General features: G+C 44.2%; 1 protein-coding gene across 1 annotated transcript; it reads left to right on the forward strand.

The window, feature by feature from the left end:
* Nucleotides 1–784: 784 nt before the first annotated feature.
* crb2b (crumbs cell polarity complex component 2b) lies at nt 785–22225 on the forward strand. Its single transcript, XM_077003440.1, has 13 exons — nt 785–1022; nt 6664–7356; nt 7468–7663; nt 10054–10193; nt 11746–11928; nt 12055–12168; nt 15261–16175; nt 16329–16888; nt 17297–17462; nt 17935–18808; nt 19816–19932; nt 20348–20474; nt 20646–22225. The coding sequence occupies exons 1-13, from the start codon at nt 953–955 to the stop codon at nt 20865–20867; spliced, it is 4377 nt and encodes a 1458-aa protein (XP_076859555.1). The 5' UTR covers nt 785–952; the 3' UTR covers nt 20868–22225.
* Nucleotides 22226–24067: the final 1842 nt, after the last annotated feature.

A 24067-nucleotide genomic window follows, 5' to 3' on the forward strand; every position in this document is an offset into this window, starting at 1 on the left:
ACGTTAGAGTGTAAGCATGTTGTGGAGTGATTAGGAGCCTGCTGGGGCATCAGCACTGGAAGAGTGATAGAAAGGAGAAAAAACCTTAATTACCTTTGAATATAAAGCAAGCCACATACTTTTCCAGCCAACATAAGTAAGTGCTGATGTTGGTTTGAAGTGAAGGTCATGCGAAATGGGTGACGTCCAGATCATGTGGTGATTCTAGTGGTGAGTGGTTGTGGTTAAAGCGAGAGAGATAAAGACAGGCAGAGAAAGACAGACAGTATGTATTTGTACGGGTGTATGTGTGTGTGTGTGTGTGTGTGTGAGAGAGAGAGAGAGAGAGAGAGAAATGTATGTGTGTGTGTGTGTGAGAGAGAAATGTGTGTGTGTGTGTGTGTGTGTGTGTGTGTGAGAGAGAGAGAGAGAGAGAGAGAGAGAGAGAGAGAGAGAGAGAGAGAGAGAGAGAGAGAGAGAGAGAGAGAGAGAGAGAGAGAGAGAGAGAGATATGGTTAGTTGGGGGTGGACTGAAGTCTCAGGCAAAGATAAAAGAGAGATAGGGAACCTGAAAAAAAGAAAGTGTAAAGAAAGAGACTGTAAAAATGGGATATGCCATTTGAATCACTAAGATCAGATATTATGCTTAAAAGAAACATCAAAGAAAATGAAAGAAAACAAATACACCTAATGAGAAATGACGCAGACATGAACGACAGCCCAGTGTGTGTGAGAGAGTCAGGTTCCACGATACTCCACCCCGAATTTTACCTCCTACCCTCTGGGAGTAATTACCATCGCTCCAGCGCTGCCGAATTCTATTACCCCTGCGTACGTATTGAGATAGCACGGGACACCACACACCCACAACTTTTCTTCAATGAAAGAAGGAGTCTTTGGTTGACCGAAGATGCTGAGGGAATTTTTTGAGCATTCGTAGCTGTAGAACTGGAAGTCAAGAGTCACTTCAAGCATGGAGTTTGGGCGAGTTTATAGGAGATGTCCTACAGCGGTGCTGCTAACGATGATGGTGTTCAAATGGGGTAGGCGTCGAATTAAACACCTAATTTGCAAATTTAACTTTAGAGCATATAAACATCTGGTATTTTCTCTACTGTTATCAGCTAATTACACAATTGTTAATTCTAAGTTAGTTATTGACTTTATGAATACTTTCAGTCATTATTAATGTAATGTAGGCAGGGAAACTTTTCAGTCTGATGTGGTTCATTAATATTCTAGCTAAATAATTTGATTGCGTGACATACGCCATGTGTACCTGTTTTAATTGCGACTGTGTACGTTCGATCAGTACAGATTTTTCGTTATATTTAATTATGAGCGACCAGCTGCTTTTGGCAGGTGCGCGTGCGTGCGCGTGCGTGCGTCGGAAATGCAGAGATACAGAAGTGAACTTACATGTAAGAACACCTGTAGTGATAGGTGTGGACTTGCGCGTGGGTTCTGTTATGTTTTAGGCGTCAGTTATGCGTGGGCCTTTAAACACCTGTTTGTGTAAGAGAGAGAGAGGGAGAGATAGAGAGAGAGCGAGAGAGAGAGAGAGAGAGAGAGGTGAGTGTAGTTTTTAGGAGTAAGTGGGAGTGTTAATAAAGGAGTTGTAGCGTCGTAATTGGGAATTAGCTCAATCCGAGTGGGGCCAGCTGGCACTCGAGTTGTTTAAAACGGGAGATAATCTAAAAATCCTCTGTCTTAGAGCCATAGGCTACATATGGCCCATAGCATCCTGCAAACTAAACTATTTCACCTTGTTTCAGCTGTCGTGCTTGTTGGGAGCTGCATCGAATCAGAGGCAGAAGTGCAGTTTTAACTACTTTTAAAACTGAAATGGTCAATTAGAGATACGCTATTAAAAGAGCAGATAGACCGCGCCTATGAAAAGATGTTTGTATTTTTCCAATGATAAACGCAAATGCAAAATAAACCATGGAAAACCTATTGTAATTCATTTTCTTGTAATCCATTTGCCAATGAAGTAGCTATGAGGTCAGTATTTCTGGAATATATGTTTGGGGGAATAGTGACGTTCTGGACGTCTCCTTAATGAGGCAGTGACCTGTTTTCTTTGCTGTGGTTGTGGCGAGGCCGATGTGGGGAGTTAGGGGCAGTCGGGCAACACTTGCTACACGAGGGGGCCATAGTTGTGCGTCACTATGGTGACTAGCGGGACTCTTGCCACGCTATTCCTTTGTCTTTAGGCTGAATGGCAACTCGAGGGGTTTTGAAGCGGTTGTGCTGCGACAGAGCGCGTTGCATTGTGTCACGTCCTGGTGAAATCAGCGTGTGTGTGTTTTTTTGTGCGTGTATGGACTTTTTTTTTTTTTATTATAATCTTAATTGCATAGCAAAAACTCTAGAAGCCCTAGTGCAGATCTGACCTATCTGGTATAAAGTACCCACAGTGCAGAGAGCAATGTAATTTTAAGCATAAATACTGAACAGTTAATAGTTTAAGCATAAATACTGAACAGTTAATAGTTTAAGCATAAATACTGAACAGTTAGTGAATGACACACGTTGAAGGGCCACCTGGTTGCATCAGCTCCTCAAAATAATTGCCTACTTCTTCAAATGAATGATTTGCTGAATTCAGTTGGTAATCTTTTTGGTAATCATTGTTGCTCAAACATTTTATTCCATATATATCTTCTTGGTCTTTTCGTTTCTAAGCTTTATCTGAAATTACCATAAAAATCCAGTTCCATCTGAAATGGTTCCTTGATTGCTTCCCTTGAGTTTAATTTATAGGTCTTGTGGTAGCACAGCAGGGCAGAGTTCAGCAGGCATCACTGCTATATGAAGTGCAACGGTAAAGAGCCCTGGTGTCAGAAGATGTCAGTGCAGTTGTAGTGGTCAGGTCCTCATTGCCTGCGTTGAGGCAGAGGACATCCTGTTTGTGAGACTCGCTCCAACACTCCCTCCCTTACAACAGAGCCTTTCCGTACCAGTCGCCGACGTTTGTAGTTCAGACCCGTTCACCAACACGCTGCTCCACACTGCGGTGCTGGAGGGTTTCTCCTCCACTCAATATGACTCAGCCGTGCCTGTCTGTAATACCGCACTGCGATTTAGGGTTCATAGGGGTCACTGGCAGGTCAGGTCTGTAGAGGCAGCTATAAGGTGACTCAAGGGTGAGAAAGGAGGGGTTACAAAGTACATTGCACAAATGCATCAAGGCGAGGTGGGATTACTACCTCTGAGGACCGGATATGCAGGGGCCAGAGGCGGTCTGCTCTGTCCGCACACACTGCAGGGTTATTGGGGCAGGTTGGAGAGACAGGACCGTGATGAGAGAATGAGAGAAGATGCACACAGAGACTACACGGGAATGCTGTGAGACTACACGGGAACGCTGTGAGACCATGCGGGAACGCTGTGAGACTACACGGGAACACTGTGAGACTACACGGGAACGCTGTGAGACCACGCGGGAACGCTGTGAGACTACATGGGAACGCTGTGAGACTACGCGGGAACGCTGTGAGACTACATGGGAATGCTGTGAGACTACACGGGAACGTTGTGAGACTACGCGGGAACGCTGTGCGACTACACAGGAACGCTGTGAGACTACATGGGAACGCTGTGAGACCATGCGGGAACGCTGTGAGACCACACGGGAACGCTGTGAGACTACACGGGAACGCTGTGCGACTACACGGGAACGCTGTGAGACTACATGGGAACGCTGTGAGACCACGCGAGAACGCTGTGAGACCACACGGGAACACAGTGCAAGCTCTTCACCCGTGATAGCCAGACATTTGTTGCCAAAGAAAGATCTCAGACGTATAATGGATTTGAAACATGTTTGGAATTTTGCCATGAACTGGAGTGTCTACTGTCACCTACAGCACAGGTGTGGCCTGACGAATGCTGCCATGGTTAGGATGCGGTCAAATGGAAGCTGCATTGTATTCATGACTGCCACCGGTGTAAATTACCTCAGGCATTAGAGCTTTGTTGAGGAGACAGTATAACAATATAACGTGGAGGAAGAGGTAGGATGAAAAGGGAAGGGTTAAATGTCAATTTACTTCCATTCCTATTTCTTTGAATATGTGATATGAATACAATGAATGGGAAAAGCTGGTGAGTTATCTTCTGAGAGACTCAGATGTGAAAGTGAGCTCCCCTTTCATTCTGAAGTGCTGAAAAATCTACGTCTATCTGGTCTGGCTTCCCTCTCTGCTGATAATCTCGGCTAGTAATCTCTCGGATTATTATTGACCTATAATTAACTTTACTTGACTGATGCCAAAACATAGCATGAAAGACGTGACTTAGCTAATGAAATTTATCCTGTAACCTTGGCCAGGTTTAATCCAGGATCTAAAAGGTAGTACATCTCCAAAAACCAGCAATCAGGATGTGGCCCAAACATTGCCTGACTGGGCTGAATCTAATACATTTCCCACTGGGCTGTGGGAAGAAGAAGAAAATAAAAATCCACCTGTTTATTAAATGCCTTTAAGCAAAATGCCTCACTGTACTTTTCAGATCATTAAGAACAGCTGCAGACTTTTAATCAAAACAGGATTGGGGGAAAGCTAAGATCTAGCTTGTGTTCATTGTTTTGAAAGTATGGCTTGGTAAATTCACACGTGCTTTCATGGAATTTCAAGGCAGGGTGAGTCATACCAGGATTAATACACACGAGTCCTTAAGGATCCCCCTCATTGATAGTCTGGGAGGTCCTGCCATGGAATGTGGTTGCTTGGAAAAAGTATTTGCAGGACAATAGGCAGAAACAAAAAGTTCTTGACTCATTTGATGACATCGTGCCATTTCAGAAAATGAATTCTGGTGGAAAAAACAAAACTCCCATTAATGACAAACAAATTAGTTGCCATAGGAGGAATCATTCACCCATTTTTTCAGAGGACATTCATTGATCTGTGTTTTTATATGTAGTGTTTTAGTGGCGGTGACGATGTCACAGACTACAGTGTGCTCACTTCTCTGACGTCAGGCCCTCTCTCAGTGGAGAAGCTCTGATGGGATACAGACTCTCTCCTGGAGGCTTCGGCATCCCACTCTGTGTGTGTGTGTGTGTGTGTGTGTGTGTGTGTGTGTGTGTGTGTGTGTGTGTGTGTGTGTGTGTGGGATGGGGGTGGGGGTCAGTTTGGCCTCACCGCCAATCTGTAGTGCTGGACACTAAAGCTTTCCAGCAGTCTTTATACCCTAAGAGAAAGCTGAGCTAATGAAAGCTGCCATTGCAGACATGATATGTGAACATCTCCTGTTCTAAGAAGGCTGTGGCAGACTTTCCTGTTGTCGTGATTAACTTTGTGGCCAGTCTGTTTACCTGTCTCTGTTTGCATGTAGGCATGTACACACACATGAATGCATACATGAACACACACACACACACACACACACACACACACACACACACACACACACACACACACACACACACACACACACACACACACACACACACACACACACACACACACACACACAAACGACACATGTATGCCCTCACACACTAGCATCCAAATGAACATCCAGCAAGGCGGATTAGTCCAGATTAAAGCAAGTGTCGACCTCATAGCATAGCTGACCAGATGAACTATGGAACCTTAAAGACAGGAAACTATTTTGTTATATGTTATGCAATTATTAAAAGTTGCAATTAATAAAATGTAACCTTTTAAAAACAGCAGTTTTAATATGTACAAGTGTTGAAATATGTCTGACCAATTTTTACAGCTCCCCTCAGATGGCCTGTCTCGTTAGGTCATGTTAAGGTAGTAATTAATGGCACACTTGAAGCATGTGCATGTCCTGTTCATGGGGCTTACAGTAGTGCTGAAGTCACAGGGCGTAATGTGGTCATGCCATGCTGTTTCATGCTTGTTTAGGGCAACAGCAAGGACAAAAGCCCTTAACTCCATGAGTGACAAACTTTGTGCTTAACAAACACATAGACACATTCCCTTTGTGGGTCAGGAATGAATATCTTTAAAACATTTAATATTTAATCTTTAGTAATACATATTGAATGTGTTTATCATGTTTATCAATGTTTATCACACAACAGTAAAACAGAAACAAAACTTAGGAAGAACAGAGACAATTCCCCATGCTTCTCTGCTTGTTTCATTGCTCCATATTAATACGTTTCATTTTTGTTGTGCTTTCCAGTGGAGGATTATGGGATTATGGAGTCTCTGTTTCTCCTGAGGTTTCTTCCTCTTTGGAAGTTTTTACTCGGGCTGCTTTGAGCCAGACATCTGTGAAGCTGCTTTGTGACAACAACTGTTGTAATTTTTACTGAACATACAGCAGATGTTTCTCAAGGGTTGCAGGTCTGATAGGAGAACACTGAACCTCACACATCACTTGTGCTGTTAAACTTCTCATCTGACAGTTCTGTGTTGTTGGTGTACTAAAGGAGGTCAGATTCAATGCTGTGGTGATCTGTGAAACTGACCATCCATAGGACTGAACATAACTCACACAAGGTTCTGCAATGAAGGATGTGGTGAAGTGAAGTTGAAAATAGTCAAATGTCTGTCTGTTCTTGTGGCTGTATTTATGTCATAATCAAACTTAGAGGGTTAGGAGTATGTGGAAATGTTTTATTTGTTTGATTTCTTTTACAGTCGGTTCACAATCTGTAAAATAATTTTAACAAGAAATTGCTTCTTTTTATAGGCGTGTTCTGCGCAGAAACATCTGGCTCCTGCTTATGTTCTCCATGTCAAAATGGAGGCACCTGCATAGAAACAGCCATTGATTACTTCTGCATCTGCCCGGAAGACGTCCTTCTGTACACAGGGAAAGACTGTGAACTCTTATACGACCCCTGTCTCGATGTCAAATGTCTCAACTGCACCAGCACTCCTGGAATACTGAACTACACCTGCCTCTGTGGTGACGGTCTCGAGGGCCCTGACTGCACCCAGAACATCGATGAGTGTGCGAGCAACCCCTGCACTGGGCCAAAGGACCGCTGTGTGGGTGGGGTCAATGGCTATTCCTGCTACTGCCCCAGAGGTTACGAAGGCGAAGACTGCCAGATGCGCCAGGACGCCTGCTCCGACAATCCGTGCTCCAACAACGGCACGTGTGTCTTGACGCCAGACGGCTTCCGGTGCCTGTGTGGCCCGGGTTTTCAAGGGGAGCGCTGTGAACACGACCTCAACGAGTGCCTGTCCCAGCCATGCCAGAATGGTGCCATCTGCATTGAAGGCATTGATATGTACCAGTGCTTCTGTGTGCCTGGGTTTCAAGGCTACCACTGCGAGATAGACATCAACGAGTGTGCATCGCAGCCGTGTTTGAACAACGGGACGTGTATCAACGGGAGGGATCGTTACTTCTGCCAGTGTTTGTGGGGGTTCAAAGGTAAGGAAATAATATACGGAAATATACACATTATACAGACCAGCGAGGCTGTGTACCATTTAATCTCAAAGAGACGAAAGAGTGCTAGCAGGAAATGTCCTTGGGCCGCAGGCGTGAACTGCGAGGTGGAGATCGACGAGTGTGAGGGGGCCCCCTGTCAGAACGGCGCGTCGTGTCAGGACCACGTGGGGTTTTACACGTGCGAGTGCGTGCCCGGCTACGAGGGCAGTGATTGCGAGGTGAACACGGATGAGTGCGCCAGCACGCCCTGCCTCAACGGGGGCACGTGTGTCGATGCGGTGAACAGGTAAGAGTCGCTGCACTGACCTCCGGCTGGGTTACGTGAGCAGAGCGCTGCTTTACTCTGTATTATCAGCACTGCAATGCTAAGAGAAGTTCTTACATATGAAAGAGTTGATAAAGGAAGAATCCTTACATGGTTCATGCTGGGGTGATGCACATTTGAATCCCCCGGGGTTCTTAATAGTTATGGAAGAACCATATTTACATTGGAATATGCTTAGGTTTGTTCCTCTGACAAATGTCATTTGAGAAAGATGTTAGCATATATATGAATACATTTTCAAAACAAATCAAATCAACAAGTCAAAGTATAGCCCTTCTATAAAATTTTATATATTTTAAATATACAATATTTGTGTATCACAACATACACAACATTCTTATTTGGAAATAAGAGACTGAACATTTATGTATTCACCCCCTTTGCTATTGTGATGCGATTAATAAAGATGCTTCAAACAGTGTCTTTATTAATGCAATAGCGCTTTATGCGCTCAAAACATGTAAACACTTAAAACACACACACAAGTGAGACTCTAACAATGATGAGCACGGAACAGACCCAAGACCCAATAGCGACACATTATGATAACAAGACGGGTGCAACAAATGAACTCACGCACACAACCCCACACCCACAAGAGATACATATATGGACGTAATCAGACGCAAACTACACATACAGGGGGAGGGGTCAGGGCTGCAACACCATTAAGCAAGAGGCACCACTTCTAACCATGAAGATCGAGGAGATCCTTAAAAAAGGACTAATCAAAGAGGCATTAATCAAAGAGGAAGCCCAGAGAGCAAAGTTAACCCTGAAGGAGCTACAGAGTTCCCAAGCAGAGACTGGTATCTGTTCGTACACTCCACAGAGCTGGGCTTTATGAATGAGTGACCAGACCAAAGCCTTTCCTTACAAAGATAGGAAGGCTCATTTTGAGTTTGCCAAAAGGCATATGGAAGACTCACCAAATGTATGGAGGAAGGTGCTCTGGTCAGATGAGACCAAAATTCAACTTCTCAGCCACCAAGCGCTGTGTCTGATGCCAAACCTACACATCTCATCACCCCAAGAACACCATCCCCACAGTGAAACATGGTGGAGGCAGCGTCGTGGCCTGGACCGAGTTGAGGGGAGATAGACGTTTAACAGGAACATGTAGATGTATTGGAAAGGCCTAGTCAAAGCCCAGACCTTAATCCAATTGAGAATCTGTGGTCAGACTTGAAAATTGCTGCTCACCAGTGGAAACCATTTTACTTGAAGGAACTGGAGCAGTCTTGCCTTGAGCAATGGGCAAAAATCCCAGTGGCAAGATCATGGAGACGTACTTATACAAAGCGACTTTCAGCTGTAATTGCCACAAAATTTGGTTTTACAAAGTACTGACTTTAAGGTGTGAATATTTATGCACACTGAAGCTTTCTGTTATGTTATCCTATTTGTTAGCAAAACATGAAAAATGCCAAGGGGGGTGAAAACTTTAACAAGGCACTGTATATATATAGAGAGATCGCAGTCAAAATTGCAGTGAAGTGCACTATATACAGTATATATATGAAATAACCGAATCAAAAGGCTGAATTCTTCCATGACATTAAAAAGTCAGAAATGACAGAACGTCCTCTCTGCACACACCAGTGTTCTGCACCACGTCATCCAACATAACGGCTCGATGGGGATTTAACACAGGTGTGTTCAAATATATGTTTAAATGTTACTGTCACTCTTGGGCAGGTCATAATACATAAGTGCCAAAATCAGTACGCTGTGTCTTGTGTCCTCTTTAATTAGTGTGCGAATGTGCTGGCTTTAGCCAGAGTCAGGGTAGTGTGGCGGCCAAGACCGAGACTTGTCAGATTTAGCTGAATGTTTGCTTGAGTGGCCCCAGAGTTAATTCTGTTGGATAGTGTCCAAAATATAAGAATACTAAAAAATTGCACTAAAGTACAGTGGTGGAGTACTTAACCTCTGTCAAAATCAAAGTCAGCTTTATTTATATAGTGATTTTTAAAACACAAGCTGTCACAAACGCATGGGTCCAAACCCCTAATGAGCACGCTGGGGGCGACAGTGACAAGGAAAAACTCCCTAGGCAGTTTAGAAGGAAAACTTTGGGAAGACCAAGATAATAAGAGCAAATAACAGCACAAGAACGATACTAAATATAAGCTAGTGCACAATTTTACACACCACAACAAAAAAAAACAAACAAAACCAACAAGTGCAAACACAAAACAACCATAAACAAACACAAAACAAACACAAATAAACATAAACACAAAACCAACACAAACAAACATAACCAAAACCAAAACACACACAAACAAATAAATCACTGCTTGTACTACAGATTTGAGTATAACTTGAGTTATTTGGGTGAATTGCAGCTATGCTTGTGACTGCAACGGCACAGGATTCACGGGGGAGTTCTGTGAGGAGGACATTCTCGAGTGTGCGTCTGACCCCTGCCAACATGGAGCTACCTGTCAGGAAGGGGTTAACCAGTACACCTGCCACTGCTGGCCAGGTAATCTGTTGCTATGTCTTTTGAATTGTATTATATTTGTTGTAACATAATTTACTGTATCAGCTAGGTGGCAGCAATTTATTGTGAAATGTGCAGTGAAACTGATAAAATAATTTTTATAAGGGAAGGTGGAAACTGAGATTCACTGAGGGTTTGACCATCACCCTATCAATGCTGCAACCTGTTGTTGCTGTACCTGTCCTGTTGACAGCTTTCCTTAGAAGGGGCTTCGTGGATTTATTTTGCTAAACACTGCCCTCTATAGGAGAAAGTATAGTGTTGCAGGTGTACTGTTTTACAATCTCAATCCCAGGGCACTCATGTCCTGTACAGCCTTATGTTACCACCTCCAACTTGAATGAACTAATGAGGTAAATTATCATCCAATTCACAAGCTGCACGAGATGTGGTAGAGCACAACACTGGGCTATGGGCATTAGGCTACTGACAACCACGTCTTTAATCAGCTAATGTCAACAGCCATTCCAACAAACAGTACACACAATATATGACACATTCACATTATAAATACTTCAAATTTCACCTAATGCTTTCATTAAACTATAAATTATAGCTTGATGGTCAATCAACCCAAAATTGTTCTCACATTCTGACACCTCATCTCTGCATGTATGTGCAGAAATGTCGGCAGCAGTCAGTTCAGGACTATCAGTTACAGCTGGGAACCTCCACCGTACAGCTTATTCCCCAGTGTTTTTACCTTGACCCACTTAGTTAATGAGGGTTCACTTGTTAAATAATGAATTAAATCAATCACACTGTGCTTTGCTCATTAGAGGCTCCTGGTTCTTTAGAGAGGATGAAAAATGTCTCTGAGATAAGCTCCATTTAACTTTTTTGAACCTAGCTTCATTTATTAGCTTTTTCACAGAGACTACGTGTTTTCATTCGGAAAAGTTTAATTCACAAGAGAGTATAAGAAAATGTAGTGAAATAGAATAATTTTTGTCCTGAAACTGGGTATGAGCTTAAAAATATACACACTCCCCATGTATTTTCAAATGTGAAAATGTTGTATAGACACAAAATGTTACATCATCTCGTTTTAATAATATTTTAACCTGCGCCTCCGTCGCTGACCTGCTAGACCAGGTGGGACAAGTTGCTGTCAACCCCATGGTGATTATTTCTTCTCATTCAGAGAACATGTATCAATTCCTCTGGATTGGACCATCTGCCAAATGCTGTATGAATAAGTTAAATGTAAATGTGCCATATTTTTTACACCGCAATCGAATTTTGTCCTCTGCTTTTAACCCATTTGTGCAGTTAGAACACACACACACACTAGTGATTACTAGGGGGCTGTGGATCACACGTGCCCAGAGTGGTGGGCAGCCCTAGCCCGGGGCCCGGGGAGCAGTTGGGGTTAGGTGCCTTGCTCAAGGGCACCTCAGTCATGGCCTCAGTTCTGGGAATCGAACCCACGACCCTCTGGTCACAAGACCAGTTCCCTACCACTAGGCCATGACTGCCCCTTGTTGTCTAAGTGCAGACCGGCGTGAGACTGAACGGTGCTCCTGTGCTTCAGGTTACGTGGGAGCCGACTGCCAGGTGGACGTGGACGAGTGTGAGGACAAGCCCTGCCAGAACGGCGGCAAGTGCATCCAGCGCTCGGACCCCCAGCACTACGGGCTCATGCCCGGGCTGCCCGCCGCCTTCAGCTACCAACACGCCCCCGGCTTCCTGTGCCGCTGCCCGGCCGGCTTCACAGGTGCCTCCAGTCTGCAGTTCTTTCCTTGGCGGGACTTTTTGGGCTCTCCTGTGTGATGACTCGGTGAACACGTCTCTAGAGAGGGCGGGTTGCACTGAACATTGCGTGGCCTGCTGCGTTTTGCAGGTGACAACTGCTCAGTGAACGTAGACGAATGCGAATCTGCGCCGTGCAAAAGTGGCGGAAGATGTGAGGACCTGATCAATGCGTATCGCTGTGTTTGCCCTCCAGGGTTTACAGGTGAGGTGTGTGTGTGTGTGTGTGTGTGTGTGTGTGTGTGTGTGTGTGTGTGTGTGTGTGTGTGTGTGTGTGTGTGTGTGTGTGTGTGTGTGTGTGTGTGTGTGTGAAAACTGACCTTTACTCATAGATGTGTGATTCTGGCCTTGAAATCCCTGGGTTTTCGTGTGGGTAAGGTCATTGCCTTTGACCTTACTGCAAATGGTTATACATTGGCTGGAGAGGTGAGAGTGTCAGTAGTGCAGTGGTGGTCAGAGCAGCGTCCCTGTCCTGGGGGTCAGTGTGAAGGCCTACAGGGGCCCCTGGTGAAGGGTGTGGGCTGGATACACATGGATTCTAGGGTGCGTACCAAAGGAGAGGGCGGTGTGAGGCTGCTCAAGTGTGGGGTAAATGTGGGGGGTTTAACTGTCACGCCTGCAAACCTGCAGATCCCAGAAGATGTTTGCCACCAGATGTCCCTGTTTTTGCTTTCTGCTTTCTCTTCCATCTATGTGTGTGTTTATCTTCCCAATAACAGTTCATCAAGTGCCACTCCAGTTAGTAACTTCATAAAGCTAGACACTCTTTGGTGAACAAGTCACATGACAATGGGTCAAAAGCAGCTTTCTGTCATGCTGTATAATGGGAAGACTTCAGGATAGCTTCAGGACAGTTCTGTGCGTGATCCCAGTATTTATTCCAGTGAGGTGTAAGTGTCTTTCTGCTGTCTTGGTTGGAGCTGAAAAATTAGCTGCAATTTTCTCCCTGCCTTCCCACAAATAAATAAATCTTTCTCGGTGATATCCTAAAGTTACCGCCAGAAACCTTAGCTGCTAACAGGATCAAATAGCCGGAAGGTGATCAAAAATAATGACAGCAAGGCGACGCAGAGGAAGTGTAAAGCTGCTACAGATGCCGTATGCCAGCACGCCGCTGCTTTGCCTTGAACTGAATGTGTGGAAAGGCCTGTTTGAAATTTAGCATCAGAGGAGAAGATATCGACAGCTTCTCGGGCCTGATCAGCCTTATAACAAAATGTGCACATGGTAAAATGCTATTTTAAAAATGTCCATTTTCCCTTTGCACAAAGCATATTTGGAGTGTAGAGTGTGCCCTACCTCATGCAGGGTCTTTAGGTATATTTTGTGCAATGACTAGGCCAGTGGATCATTTGCAAGATAGTCCTGGTTATCCACTGTAACAGGATACAACGGACTTTCTTCCCTCCTGCTCTTGCAGTACTAAAACAGGCATAATCAATTACTTGGGGAGAGGCGGTTCCTCTCACAGCTCATGGAATTCCTGCTTGGCCTCGCCTTCTGGCTAAAATCACATCCTCCATAATGAGTCTGCCACAGGTTGCTATTGCTAGCCATCAGTCCTGCTGGCCTGGGCGGACAAGCATTCCTGCTGTCAGCACTGACAGGAGCCAGCTGGGAAGGGAGGGAGAGGGAGGGGAGGCCTGGTGGATTATTAGCCCAGGCAGGGCAGCTCGGGAGTGGGCGAGTGGTAACGGACTCGTCCCCTAATCACCCCTGCCCGCCCTGGTGCCGAGGGGAGGTGTGTGTATGTGCGCGCGCACGGGCGCCTTGTGTGTTGCAAGAAGACACTGGAGAGAGAGAACGTGGAAGAACGAGAGAGGCAGAGAGAAAGAGAAAAGACAAAAAGGAAGTAGAGACATATATATATATTTATATATATATAGAGAGAGGAAGAAGAGAGAGAGAGAGAGGAAAGAGAGAGAGAGAGAGAGAGAGTTGGTGGACAGCTGCCTCGGGACCTGTCACTTTTCTGTCAGTGTCGGCCACAGCTCGGCGTGTCGGGGAGCGTCACTGTCGCTCGGACGTTTGGCAGGATGAGAGGACTAACTGTGGCACTGATTTGGTGTGGGCTGATTCCCCTGACAGGTAAAGCGTCCGCCTGCTTCCTGCAGGTCTGGCACAGGCTGCCTACATTAGCACCGGCTCGAAGACACAGGACGGAGAACACTCCTGCTTCCTTTGTCTAGAAGAGAAATTGCAGCACAAGTTCAGCCCTTAAATTCCACGAGAATATGTTTGAAGGTTGAGTTGTTCGTTGTTCATCTGCTGATGAACACATTTCCTGTAGTTGTTGTGGTTGCTGAAAGTATGCTGTTTTCTTTCAGGTCGTGTTGAAAGTTTTTCAATTTTTTGTATTTTTAAAAATATGTATTGATATTGACATAGCACTATTAGAATAAGTGATCAAACTATAATGGTAACAAGTTCATTTTACACTGCTACTGAAAACATCGTAAACATCGTAAATCTTGAAAATTCAATATTCATACAATTCATAGTTATGATGAATTATGCTTCAAGCATACACCACATACATTTTATATTTTTATACAGAATTTTACAGAACAGATACAAATGCATTTTCTTGGTAGATTAAGGTTATACTTCAGATTAACTGTGTTATTAGATGAGACAAGGATCATGCAGGAACCATATTAAATTACAGCATATCTCAAATTACAAAATATCTCAAGGTTAGACCAAATGTGAAAAGATAACCAGCTGTGATAATTTTTCACTGGGTCAAAGAAAGTTTGCATACAAATTAAATCAATAACAATTTTTTGCTTTACAAAAAAATCTGTAATAGATAATGCATATTTAGGTGTATAAAAATTACAACAATAAAAATGCTGTCACAATACAGAAGCCCCCTGCCGGCCAATCCTGTCAGCAACAGTATTTCATGTTAGTCCTGACCTTGTTGTGTTGTGTTCGTCCCTCAGGTGGGCGTGGCCCATAGGGAGGTGCCCACCTGAGGAGTGTTTGTATGTGTCTGGTCTATGTACCAGTTTACCAGTTGACTGCTGGTTATTGTGTTTTGTGTAAGTGCACTTGTTACTTGAGACTGATGTGATCACTTTATCACCATTATTTTCATACCTTCCTTGCCAGTCACAAATGCTTTTAATATTGTTATTAATAATAATAATAATATTAGTATTATTGTTAAAGTTTTAATATTTAAGAAAAACCTCAGTATCTCTTTGAATTATACATGAAATTACCCTTGATGTCAGGGGGCTTAAATGAAATGTTTATTGATGACCTTTGTCCTCTTAATTCCTCTTCTAGGTGTAGTTTGTGAGATTAACATTGACGAGTGCAAAAGCAAGCCATGTCAGAATGGTGCCACTTGTGAAGACGGCATTAATGAGTACACCTGCCACTGCCCTGACCCCGCCCCTCAACAGCTGCCTTGGGGTGGCCATGACTGTGACACTGTGCTGACTGGCTGTGTGGATCAGCCCTGCCAAAATGGAGGCACCTGTTCGCCTCGGCTCCTCGGAGACCAACACCATTTCACCTGCACCTGCCCTCCTGGTTTCCATGGTGACCAGTGCATGGTCCCCACCACGTTCTCCTTCTCCACAGCAGACTGTGTGCTCGTAGAGGCTCCATCAAACAGGACTCGAAGGGAGGCGGGGCCTCTCAAACTCACTGTCACACTGCGGTTCCGAACCACTTTACCGGATGCGGTGCTGTTCTTCAGAGGAAGGGCAGATCATTTCTTCACACTGGAGATGTCTGGTGGAAGTCTTCTAGCCACTGCAGAATCAGCCAACCTAAAGACGGAGGTGCAGCTCCCAGGAGACTTTAACGATGGACTGTGGCATGAGGTCTTTGTCTCTGTGGATGACGAGCTAATTCAGATTTTATTGGATAAGAATACCACAAGTCCCATAATTGGAAACCACAGTCAGCTCCTCTTTTTTAACCTACGTGGGCTGGAGAAAGTGTATATTGGTGGGGTCCCACAAGACTGTCTAAACAAAACAAAGACTACAAAGGGCTTCATTGGCTGCATGGAAGATCTCCGCATTGACGATGGGGCTGTTCATCCCCAAAATATCTTTTCAGAGCTGGGCTGTAATAAGACAGAATGGTGCCATTCAGATTCTTGTTTCCAGCGGGGCCGGTGTGTTGACCTTTGGACTGAGTACAGATGTGACTGCCACAGGCCCTTCTATGGAATCAACTGTGCCCATGGTAAGGCCCTATCTAAAGTAAATGATAGTTTATAAACTACAACCGGTACATAATTGCTAGTATTATCCATGATATGATTATTCTTATCTGAATTCAGAATTCAAGTTGAATGCACTCTAACAGTTTTCGCTAACACACGTCCCTTCTTCACAGAGCACACTTCATGGACATTCAGCCATGAGAATAAAAGAAGCTTTGCCGTATTCCCCATAACTCGGAGACACGGTGGCGATATTACTGTGTCGTTCTTCCTGCAATCACTCAAGTATGACGGCCTGGTTTTCCAACTGAGACGAGAGAATCGGGGTTACTTCACTGTGTTCTTGAGGGGAGGCGCCGTCAATGTTGCTGTGCACTCCTCCATTCGTGGGAGTTCTAGGCTCGTAACTGACGGGAAGAAGGTTCTGGTTACAGTCGACATCCAAGGAGGATTCTTGTACATCAATCACACAGAGTTACTTTTCAGTCCAGGGGATTTTATGCCTTTTGAAGTAGAGGCAGGAGACACGGTCTATCTTGGAGGACTTCCTGAAGCGAGTGGCACCATATCATGGGGAGGTCACTTGAAAGGGTGCCTACAGGATGTACGGCTGGATGATACCCAGCTCTACATGTACTTGGACAATATCACCCAAAAACCTGAGCATCCAACCTACTTGCAAAGTGTTTCGCATGATTTACTGGAGCATTGTATTGGTGACCAAGCATGTATGGTAAGATATTTTATTTTGTTGTTGGCTAGAAATAGAACTTATCTCCCAGAAGAAAGATTGGAGTGGGCTGACAGTTTAAAAGAATGCCAGATGGTTGCTATGTAAAACCTGTTTTGTTATATGTGATATTTATTCTTGTATACAATTTATTTATAAAAATTTGTTCTTTATTTGTTCTAATGCCTATTTGTTCTAAAATTTTTTGGAATTATTTTTGTGCATCCCTTGTGTCCAGTGTTGTGTCTCATATCTGAACCTACAACATCAAGTGTTAGAGCCACAAACAAACACTGCACTCATAAGTGCTCTACTGTACACCCGTTTGTACAACACCGTGTATTGGCCTCCACATGGCAAACAGAGAAAAATGTCATTGATCTGTGTGAAAACATCCTCTGTTCACCATAGGCGCAACCTTGCCTGAATGGAGGAGAATGTCAGCTCAAGTGGAACGACTTTGTGTGTTCCTGTCCACTGAACTACACTGGGAAGACTTGTGAGACTCGTGTGTGGTGCATTAGTGACCCGTGCGTCATGGGGAGCTTGTGTGTGGACCTGCCTGATGGATATGAATGTGAGTTTCTGGTGGAGTCGGGAGTCTGCAAAGGCCTGGATAGTGTGGGCCAGATTTTGTGTGTGTGTGTGTGTGTGTGTGTTTGTGTGTGTGTGTGTGTGTGTGTGTGTGTGTGTGTGTGTGTGTGTGTGTGTGTGTGTGTGATTTTGAGGCAAATCTGACTGCAACTGTGTGAGCAGTTAATGGGCTCTAAGAGATCTAAGATCTAAGATGCATGTGTTGATTTACAGGAAGAGTTGAAATTTTAAGAAGCTCTTCAGGTTCTAAGAGGCATTGTTACGCCACCACTAGAGACTGAATGCGTGTTTTGGAACATAAGCATTTTAACTGATGTTTATAAGTACATACTTATATACCCCCCCTTAAATGTAGCATTTCTAAGGAAAAGAAATAATAATAATGAAAAATGAAAGCACTAAAGTTCTAATCAATCTTTAAAAAAATTAATATGCTCTCCACCCTCTTCCTCCAGGCTTGGCTAATGCTACATTTGACAACAATGCTTTGAAGTACAATGCCAATGGATCTCTGAACGTCTCTGTGACAAGCGTGTCCTTGGAACTGAGGACTCGTGAGGAAAGTGGGACAGTCCTGCGTGCCACTGATGGACTGAGGTTCTTCTTCCTGGGCATCAGGAACTCCTCCCTGCTGCTGAAGCTCCACACCAGCGACAGCCCTGAGGTGGTGACCTTTGCTAGGCCTGACCTCGTGAACGTTTCTGACGGACGGTGGCACCGGGTGGAGCTCCAGAGGAGTTCACTGCACCCTCCGTGGCTCTGGTTCCTTCACGTGGATGGGCACGTGGCTCGTGCACATATGACCTCCACCAGCAACCTGGACTTCTTCAACTACTCCACGGTGTGGCTGGCGGAGAATTTCACTGGGTGCCTGGGCGAGGTGAGGGTCGGGGGCGTGTATCTGCCGCTGGTGGGCAGCGCAGAGGGCGAACAGCCGCAGGCCTCCCGGTTCATCCGCCATGGAGGCAGACTGGAACCACAGCTGGGCTGCACCGGCGCCCCCTTGTGCCTCTCGCAGCCGTGTTTCAACAACGGCTCGTGCCGGGACCTCTTCAACCACTACAGCTGCGAGTGTGCCCCAGGCTGGGAGGGCGTGCGTTGCCAGGACGCCATAGACGAGTGTACCTCTGGTCCTTGTGTCCACGGGACCTGCAGGGACCTGGTAGGAGAATACCAGTGCGAGTGTGCCCGGGGCTATGGAGGCCGCCGCTGTGATGAGGACCTAGACGAATGCCAGGAGCTACGCTGCAAGAACGGAGGCTCCTGTCTCAACACGATGGGCGGATTCACTTGCCTGTGTCTGCCAGACTACAGCGGCCTGCTCTGCCAGTGAGTTACGCTACAGAGACGCTGTATCTGTAGAACTGTTTACTCCTTCTGCTGGTTTTACAACTGATTTCATGTATGTTTTGGTGGGCAAGGGTGGGACCTGTGGGAAAACAGTCGATTTCACCTTCAGAAGGAGGGTTGAAATGGGGGAAAATAATGTTTTGTGCCTGTCTGAATCAGAACTCTGGTGGCTGTACGCTCTGCCCCAAATACTCCCCCACCGATGGGCGGAAAGAAGTCGGGTTGTCCCCTACTGCTTGCATTCAAAATGGAGGTTAACATTTCGCTCCAGTCATTATTTGGTTTGAAGAATTCATTCACAGACAGGATTAAAATATCAGTTATCATACCCAGAGTTGGAAAAAGTACTAAATATTGTACTCAAGTAAAAGTACTATTACTTTGAAGGATTTTTTGTAAAGTTACTAGTCTAAAAATGTACTTATGTACACATAAAAGTAATTAATTTAAAATTTACTCCATTACTGCGTTACATTTCTTTTTGCATCTGAGCAGTTAATGTAGATTTGGACACTCTACAGACCGAACAGACTGTAACTGATGTTATCAATTTAAAATTGCATTATTTCTAGCCTGAAAAATATCTGTTTAACATTACTTTTATTTTACAGCTTGTTGGATTTGACACTAAATAACTAGTCAAAGTCAATAGTTCTGAATTGCAACTTTAGTGATGTCTAAGCAATGGCAGGCATCGATGTCTTATGGATAATTTGTGCTACCTATTTTAACTACGATTTCAATGGTACAGTATTAACTTACCTGTACATGTTTGCACAGGTTTGATGTCAATATTATTTTTCAACACTGATCCAAAGGGTATGCAGATTTACAAGGGGGATGGGTGATTTGACCCTTTTGAGCGGAATAATGGCATCCCCTTGAGTCTCCCCTCGAAACCCCCTCAAATCGAGCCCTTGGTGGGGCCTAATATCTAAAAATCTAACCAAAACCTATTAGTGGACTGTTCTACTGTCTCCAAACAGGTGGCAATCCCCCCCTCTGCGGTGTGAAGAAGATGTGCAGTGTGGTAATGGGGGAGTCTGTACGGATGGAATCTGGGGGGCCAACTGTACCTGCAAACCTGGCTACACAGGAGACAGGTGGGAGGATTATTGGTATTATTGCAGAATGTCCATCATATTAAGTCCTTTGCTTACTTACATTTACATTTACATTTACAGCATTTAGCAGACGCTCTTATCCAGAGCGACTTACAAAGTGCTTTGCATCTGATAACACAATTCATCCTAGGAAATAGTGCGGATAGGCCAGAATTCAAGATACCATTGAGTCAGACTACTACTAAAATACAGGAGTCAGTGTCATTACTTAGTGTTTTGCCAAGAAGCACAAATAACCATAGACAGACATACAATTTAAAGAACAACAGCAAGTGGTATCAGCCGAGTTAGTGCTCTGGTAAGAACTCAACAAACAGGTGGGTCTTCAGTCTACGCTTGAAGCCATCCCAATTCTACATTAGGGGTAACAACGCTTTGATTGTTACCTCTCCAGATGTGATGTGGACATAGATGAGTGCGTCTCCAACCCCTGTCTCAACGGCGCCACCTGCCTGGACAGGCCGGGCGGGTACGTGTGTGACTGCTCACCGGGCTTTGGCGGCTCTAACTGTGAGACTCCTGTGAGTAGCAGCTTTCTGTTACATCACCACTTTGGCCGTCACCGTGATGCCGCCGAACCTTTAGACAGACGTGCGAACGATGTGCTCGTGATGCTATAAATGCTTAAACATGTGTGAAATGATGCTGACAGGTCATGTCATGTACCTGCTCTCACCCCCCACCCCCCGTAGAGGAAGCAGCAGGGGGAACGTGTTCCCTGGTTGCTGGTGGCCCTACCCCTGATGTGTCTGGGCGTGCTGCTGGCGGTGGCCGGGCTGGCGTGCATGGTGCTGACCGCCCGGAGGAAGCGCCAGTCGGAGGGCACCTACAGCCCCAGTCAGCAGGAGGTGGCGGGGGCACGGCTGGAAATGGGCAACGTCCTCAAAGTGCCTCCCGAGGAGAGACTCATCTGACCTTGGACCTTGACCTTCTGGCCTTCGGGGTGGTCAGAAGGAGTCGGATTTGTGGACGAGTGCGGGTGTGGTCTCTAAGGGGCGATGCCGAGCAGTATTTTTGGACTGTCACTGTGAGTGACTAGATGAGTGACAAAGCCCCCAGGTGTGGATTGAGATGTCTGATGAATTGGGTGGTTGATAAATACTGATGTGACTGAAATGATGAGAGTTTATCAGTCCGTGCTGTCTGGTTTACATTTGCTATAACAAAGAAATACAACAAAGAAATCTCTAGAAAAGAGAATTGAGAGTAAAGCTACAAGTATGTGTCCTATTTAAATGATAAATCTTTATTTCCATCTCCAATCTTCCTTTTCATGTACGCAAAAACATTTGAAACTGCTGGACTTCTGAAAATGAAACTCCAAATGTCTTAATTAATCAGCTCGCAAAAGTGAACCGCAAATGCTGTTCTTTAACTTTCCTGCAGTGCCATCCATGTGAAGGACTGGGTCATTTCTTCGTCCCAGCTGAGTACATGGTGCTGTAGTTTTAGTCTGTGAAGAGTAGCTGACACTGTGCTCATGTATTCCAGTCCTACCTGCCTGTATTATACATATTTGCTGAACGTTGACATGCTATCAGTCCATTTTTCATTATAACGAAACTGAAGTAAAGGACTGTTTAGGATTCATCATAAAATGTGACAATTTGTAAATAAAAATAATATGATCCATTGTTAGCTGAATGTTAAAAACAAAGTACACCTATTTATTTATGATATCACAGTTTGTCACTGGCCAGTTTGAGAAATAATTTTTTATAAAGAACAAATTAGTTTTTTTTATTAGTTACCTGAATAGTTTTTGTACAAAATCGTTTTATATTTCTGAAAATGTTGTTTTTTTTCCCTTCAACGAGATTGTCTAAGAATTGTGTGTATTGTTTTGTTCTAGTTACATTAACAACCTAGTTGGGATCCTGATATGTTTTTAAAGGTTTCATGCGTTAGTGGCAGTCACTGGATAATGCTCTGCACACACTGAAGTGCTGTCGTTTCCTCACTGGTTGTATAGACACTGGTACATATGTAACACTGGACTCTTTTCTTCATATCTTCATTTGGCGTGTGACATTCAGGGTGATGAACACACTGAATAATTCTGTGTTTGTTTTTTTTCACATAATTTGTAATGTGATTGTACCTGTGAATTTTTTATGTAATTGTTTTTTAGTGTCAATTTTTTTTCAAATCTAATTTGACAATGAATAGGTTATAGTTTGTACTTACCATAAGAACACTGTCACTGTAATTACACTGTAAATGTGGTACTTTCAATATGGAGGCTATTATTTTTGTCAGTTGACAAATAAAACAAAGGGTTTCAGAAACAACAAAAAGAAAAAAGAATTTGTATTTTCCACACTTTGGTGTTTCATGGGCGACCCTGTTTTCTCCTTCTCCTCAGGAGATCTGAAAATTAGGAGTAATGAGGCTCCAGTCTTTATTAGCGATGACGTTCGCTCTCACTGGGGAAGCACCTTTTCCACCAGGTCAGGTGACCAGCTTGGCCATGTATGCTGGCGGGAAAAAATAAGCAGACTTTAACTTTAGACAAAAAGGCCTCCAATTTAAATGCTTGAATGAAGCTTTTGCAGGAGCAGTAATTAGCTCTGAATCTCTTAATCACATTTAAATTGCATGGAATAAGATTTAATAAACAATACTAGTTAACAAAAAATATATATATTTTACCATATTTTTCTCAGCATATCAGGTACTATGAGGTTCACCTATTATGGGAAAAAAGCATTGTTGCACAATTTAACAATCTATCACCAGCTTCAACTGGCCTTAATATATTTAACTGACATTAAAATAATGGTTAAAAATACACCCACACATTAAGCCATTTCCACCTCTTGTTTAGAGAAACAGGTTAGATTTCCAGCCCATCAAACAGGACCTGGCCATGCTCCTCCACTGTCCAGACTTCACGCCTCACTAATCACAGAGCTACGGTGTACCACCTTAAGAGGGTAGCAGGACGTGTCACATTCCGCAAGGTTTGGAGAGAGCCTCCCACGCCACATCACCACACTTAAAATAGAGTCTGCTGCCTCGGCCTGCTGGGAAACGTGGTGAGAAGTTTCACTCCATGACCCGAGAAACCCTACGGTCCCCAACCAACTTGGCCATGCACGCACCCCCCAAAAGAGGGACCGGAAATGGGTGATGGTAGTGAGGCGCATTTTTGATTACAATTTGGTAACAGTTTAAACACAAAAGCCTGTTTGTGACATGACTGAAACGATATATGCAAAGCAATAGCAATGCTTAAGGAATATCAGAAGCTGTGCAACTTTTTCAGGATTCCTTGTGCACCTGCCATTTTTTCAACAGAACACATGAGGATAAGCGGCCAATCAAGATCAAAGCAGCTTTGCTTAGGTGCTCAGATCCCCTTCTGGTGAGCCCACGCCTGTCTTGGGTTTGCCTTTCAAACGGAACACGTAGTAGACAAGGTGAAAGAATGTTTTCATCTCAGAATTGGACTTTAAAGGGTACAAGTGTGTTAGAGGATGAGGTTAACATCTTGGGCCTTCAGCAGAATGAAAGAATGAAAGTGGGCCACTCCTGGGCCCTGTGGCTCAGCACTGCTGACATTCCAGCTTCTGGTGATGACGTGAAGCCAGAGTCGACTACAGCAGAAGTCATACCCTTAATAATAAGGGTATAATAATACCCTTGACCCTTGACCTTTCAGTATTGGCTGGTCTTTTACTTCCTTTCATGTGGTATAAGATTTTTTTTCTTTTCTTCCATCCTCCCATCCTCCCAACCTTATTTCATTATATGCTCTTTCTTTTTGTAAAAAGTACTGAATATTGTAGTATGTAAGAGTTTGCATTTTTTTCTTTTTGTCAACAGAGAATAGTGACAGGCAGACTGCATATTTTTTCAAGCCTCAGCAATAAAAAATGAAAGATGTCGGCACTTCATTTAGGTGTAACAATAAATCATGCGCACATTAAAAAGGTGATGCTGACACAGATTAGGAGAACAAACATTAAAATAAACGATGATGCAGCCAAAATTTTGCCATTGTGCAGAAATTCTTAATCCATTTTGACCCCCCTCCCCCGACCAACTCTCTGATGGTTTCAGACTCTGACTGTGTACCATTCGGAGCTGGACACACCTCTCCCCTAATGGC

Source organism: Brachyhypopomus gauderio, chromosome 4 (genome assembly GCF_052324685.1).
Source record: "Brachyhypopomus gauderio isolate BG-103 chromosome 4, BGAUD_0.2, whole genome shotgun sequence".
Lineage (NCBI taxonomy): Eukaryota > Metazoa > Chordata > Actinopteri > Gymnotiformes > Hypopomidae > Brachyhypopomus > Brachyhypopomus gauderio.

What these genes read in the sequence shown, in the direction of transcription:
- crb2b (XM_077003440.1), top strand. Translation starts at nt 953, where the DNA reads ATGGAGTTTGGGCGAGTTTATAGGAGATGTCCTACAGCGGTGCTGCTA. An exon ending in GATGATGGTGTTCAAATGGG is followed by an intron (nt 1,023 to 6,663) that starts GTAGGCGTCGAA and finishes TTCTTTTTATAG; the next exon opens with GCGTGTTCTGCGCAGAAACA. An exon ending in CTGCCCGGCCGGCTTCACAG is followed by an intron (nt 11,929 to 12,054) that starts GTGCCTCCAGTC and finishes TGCGTTTTGCAG; the next exon opens with GTGACAACTGCTCAGTGAAC.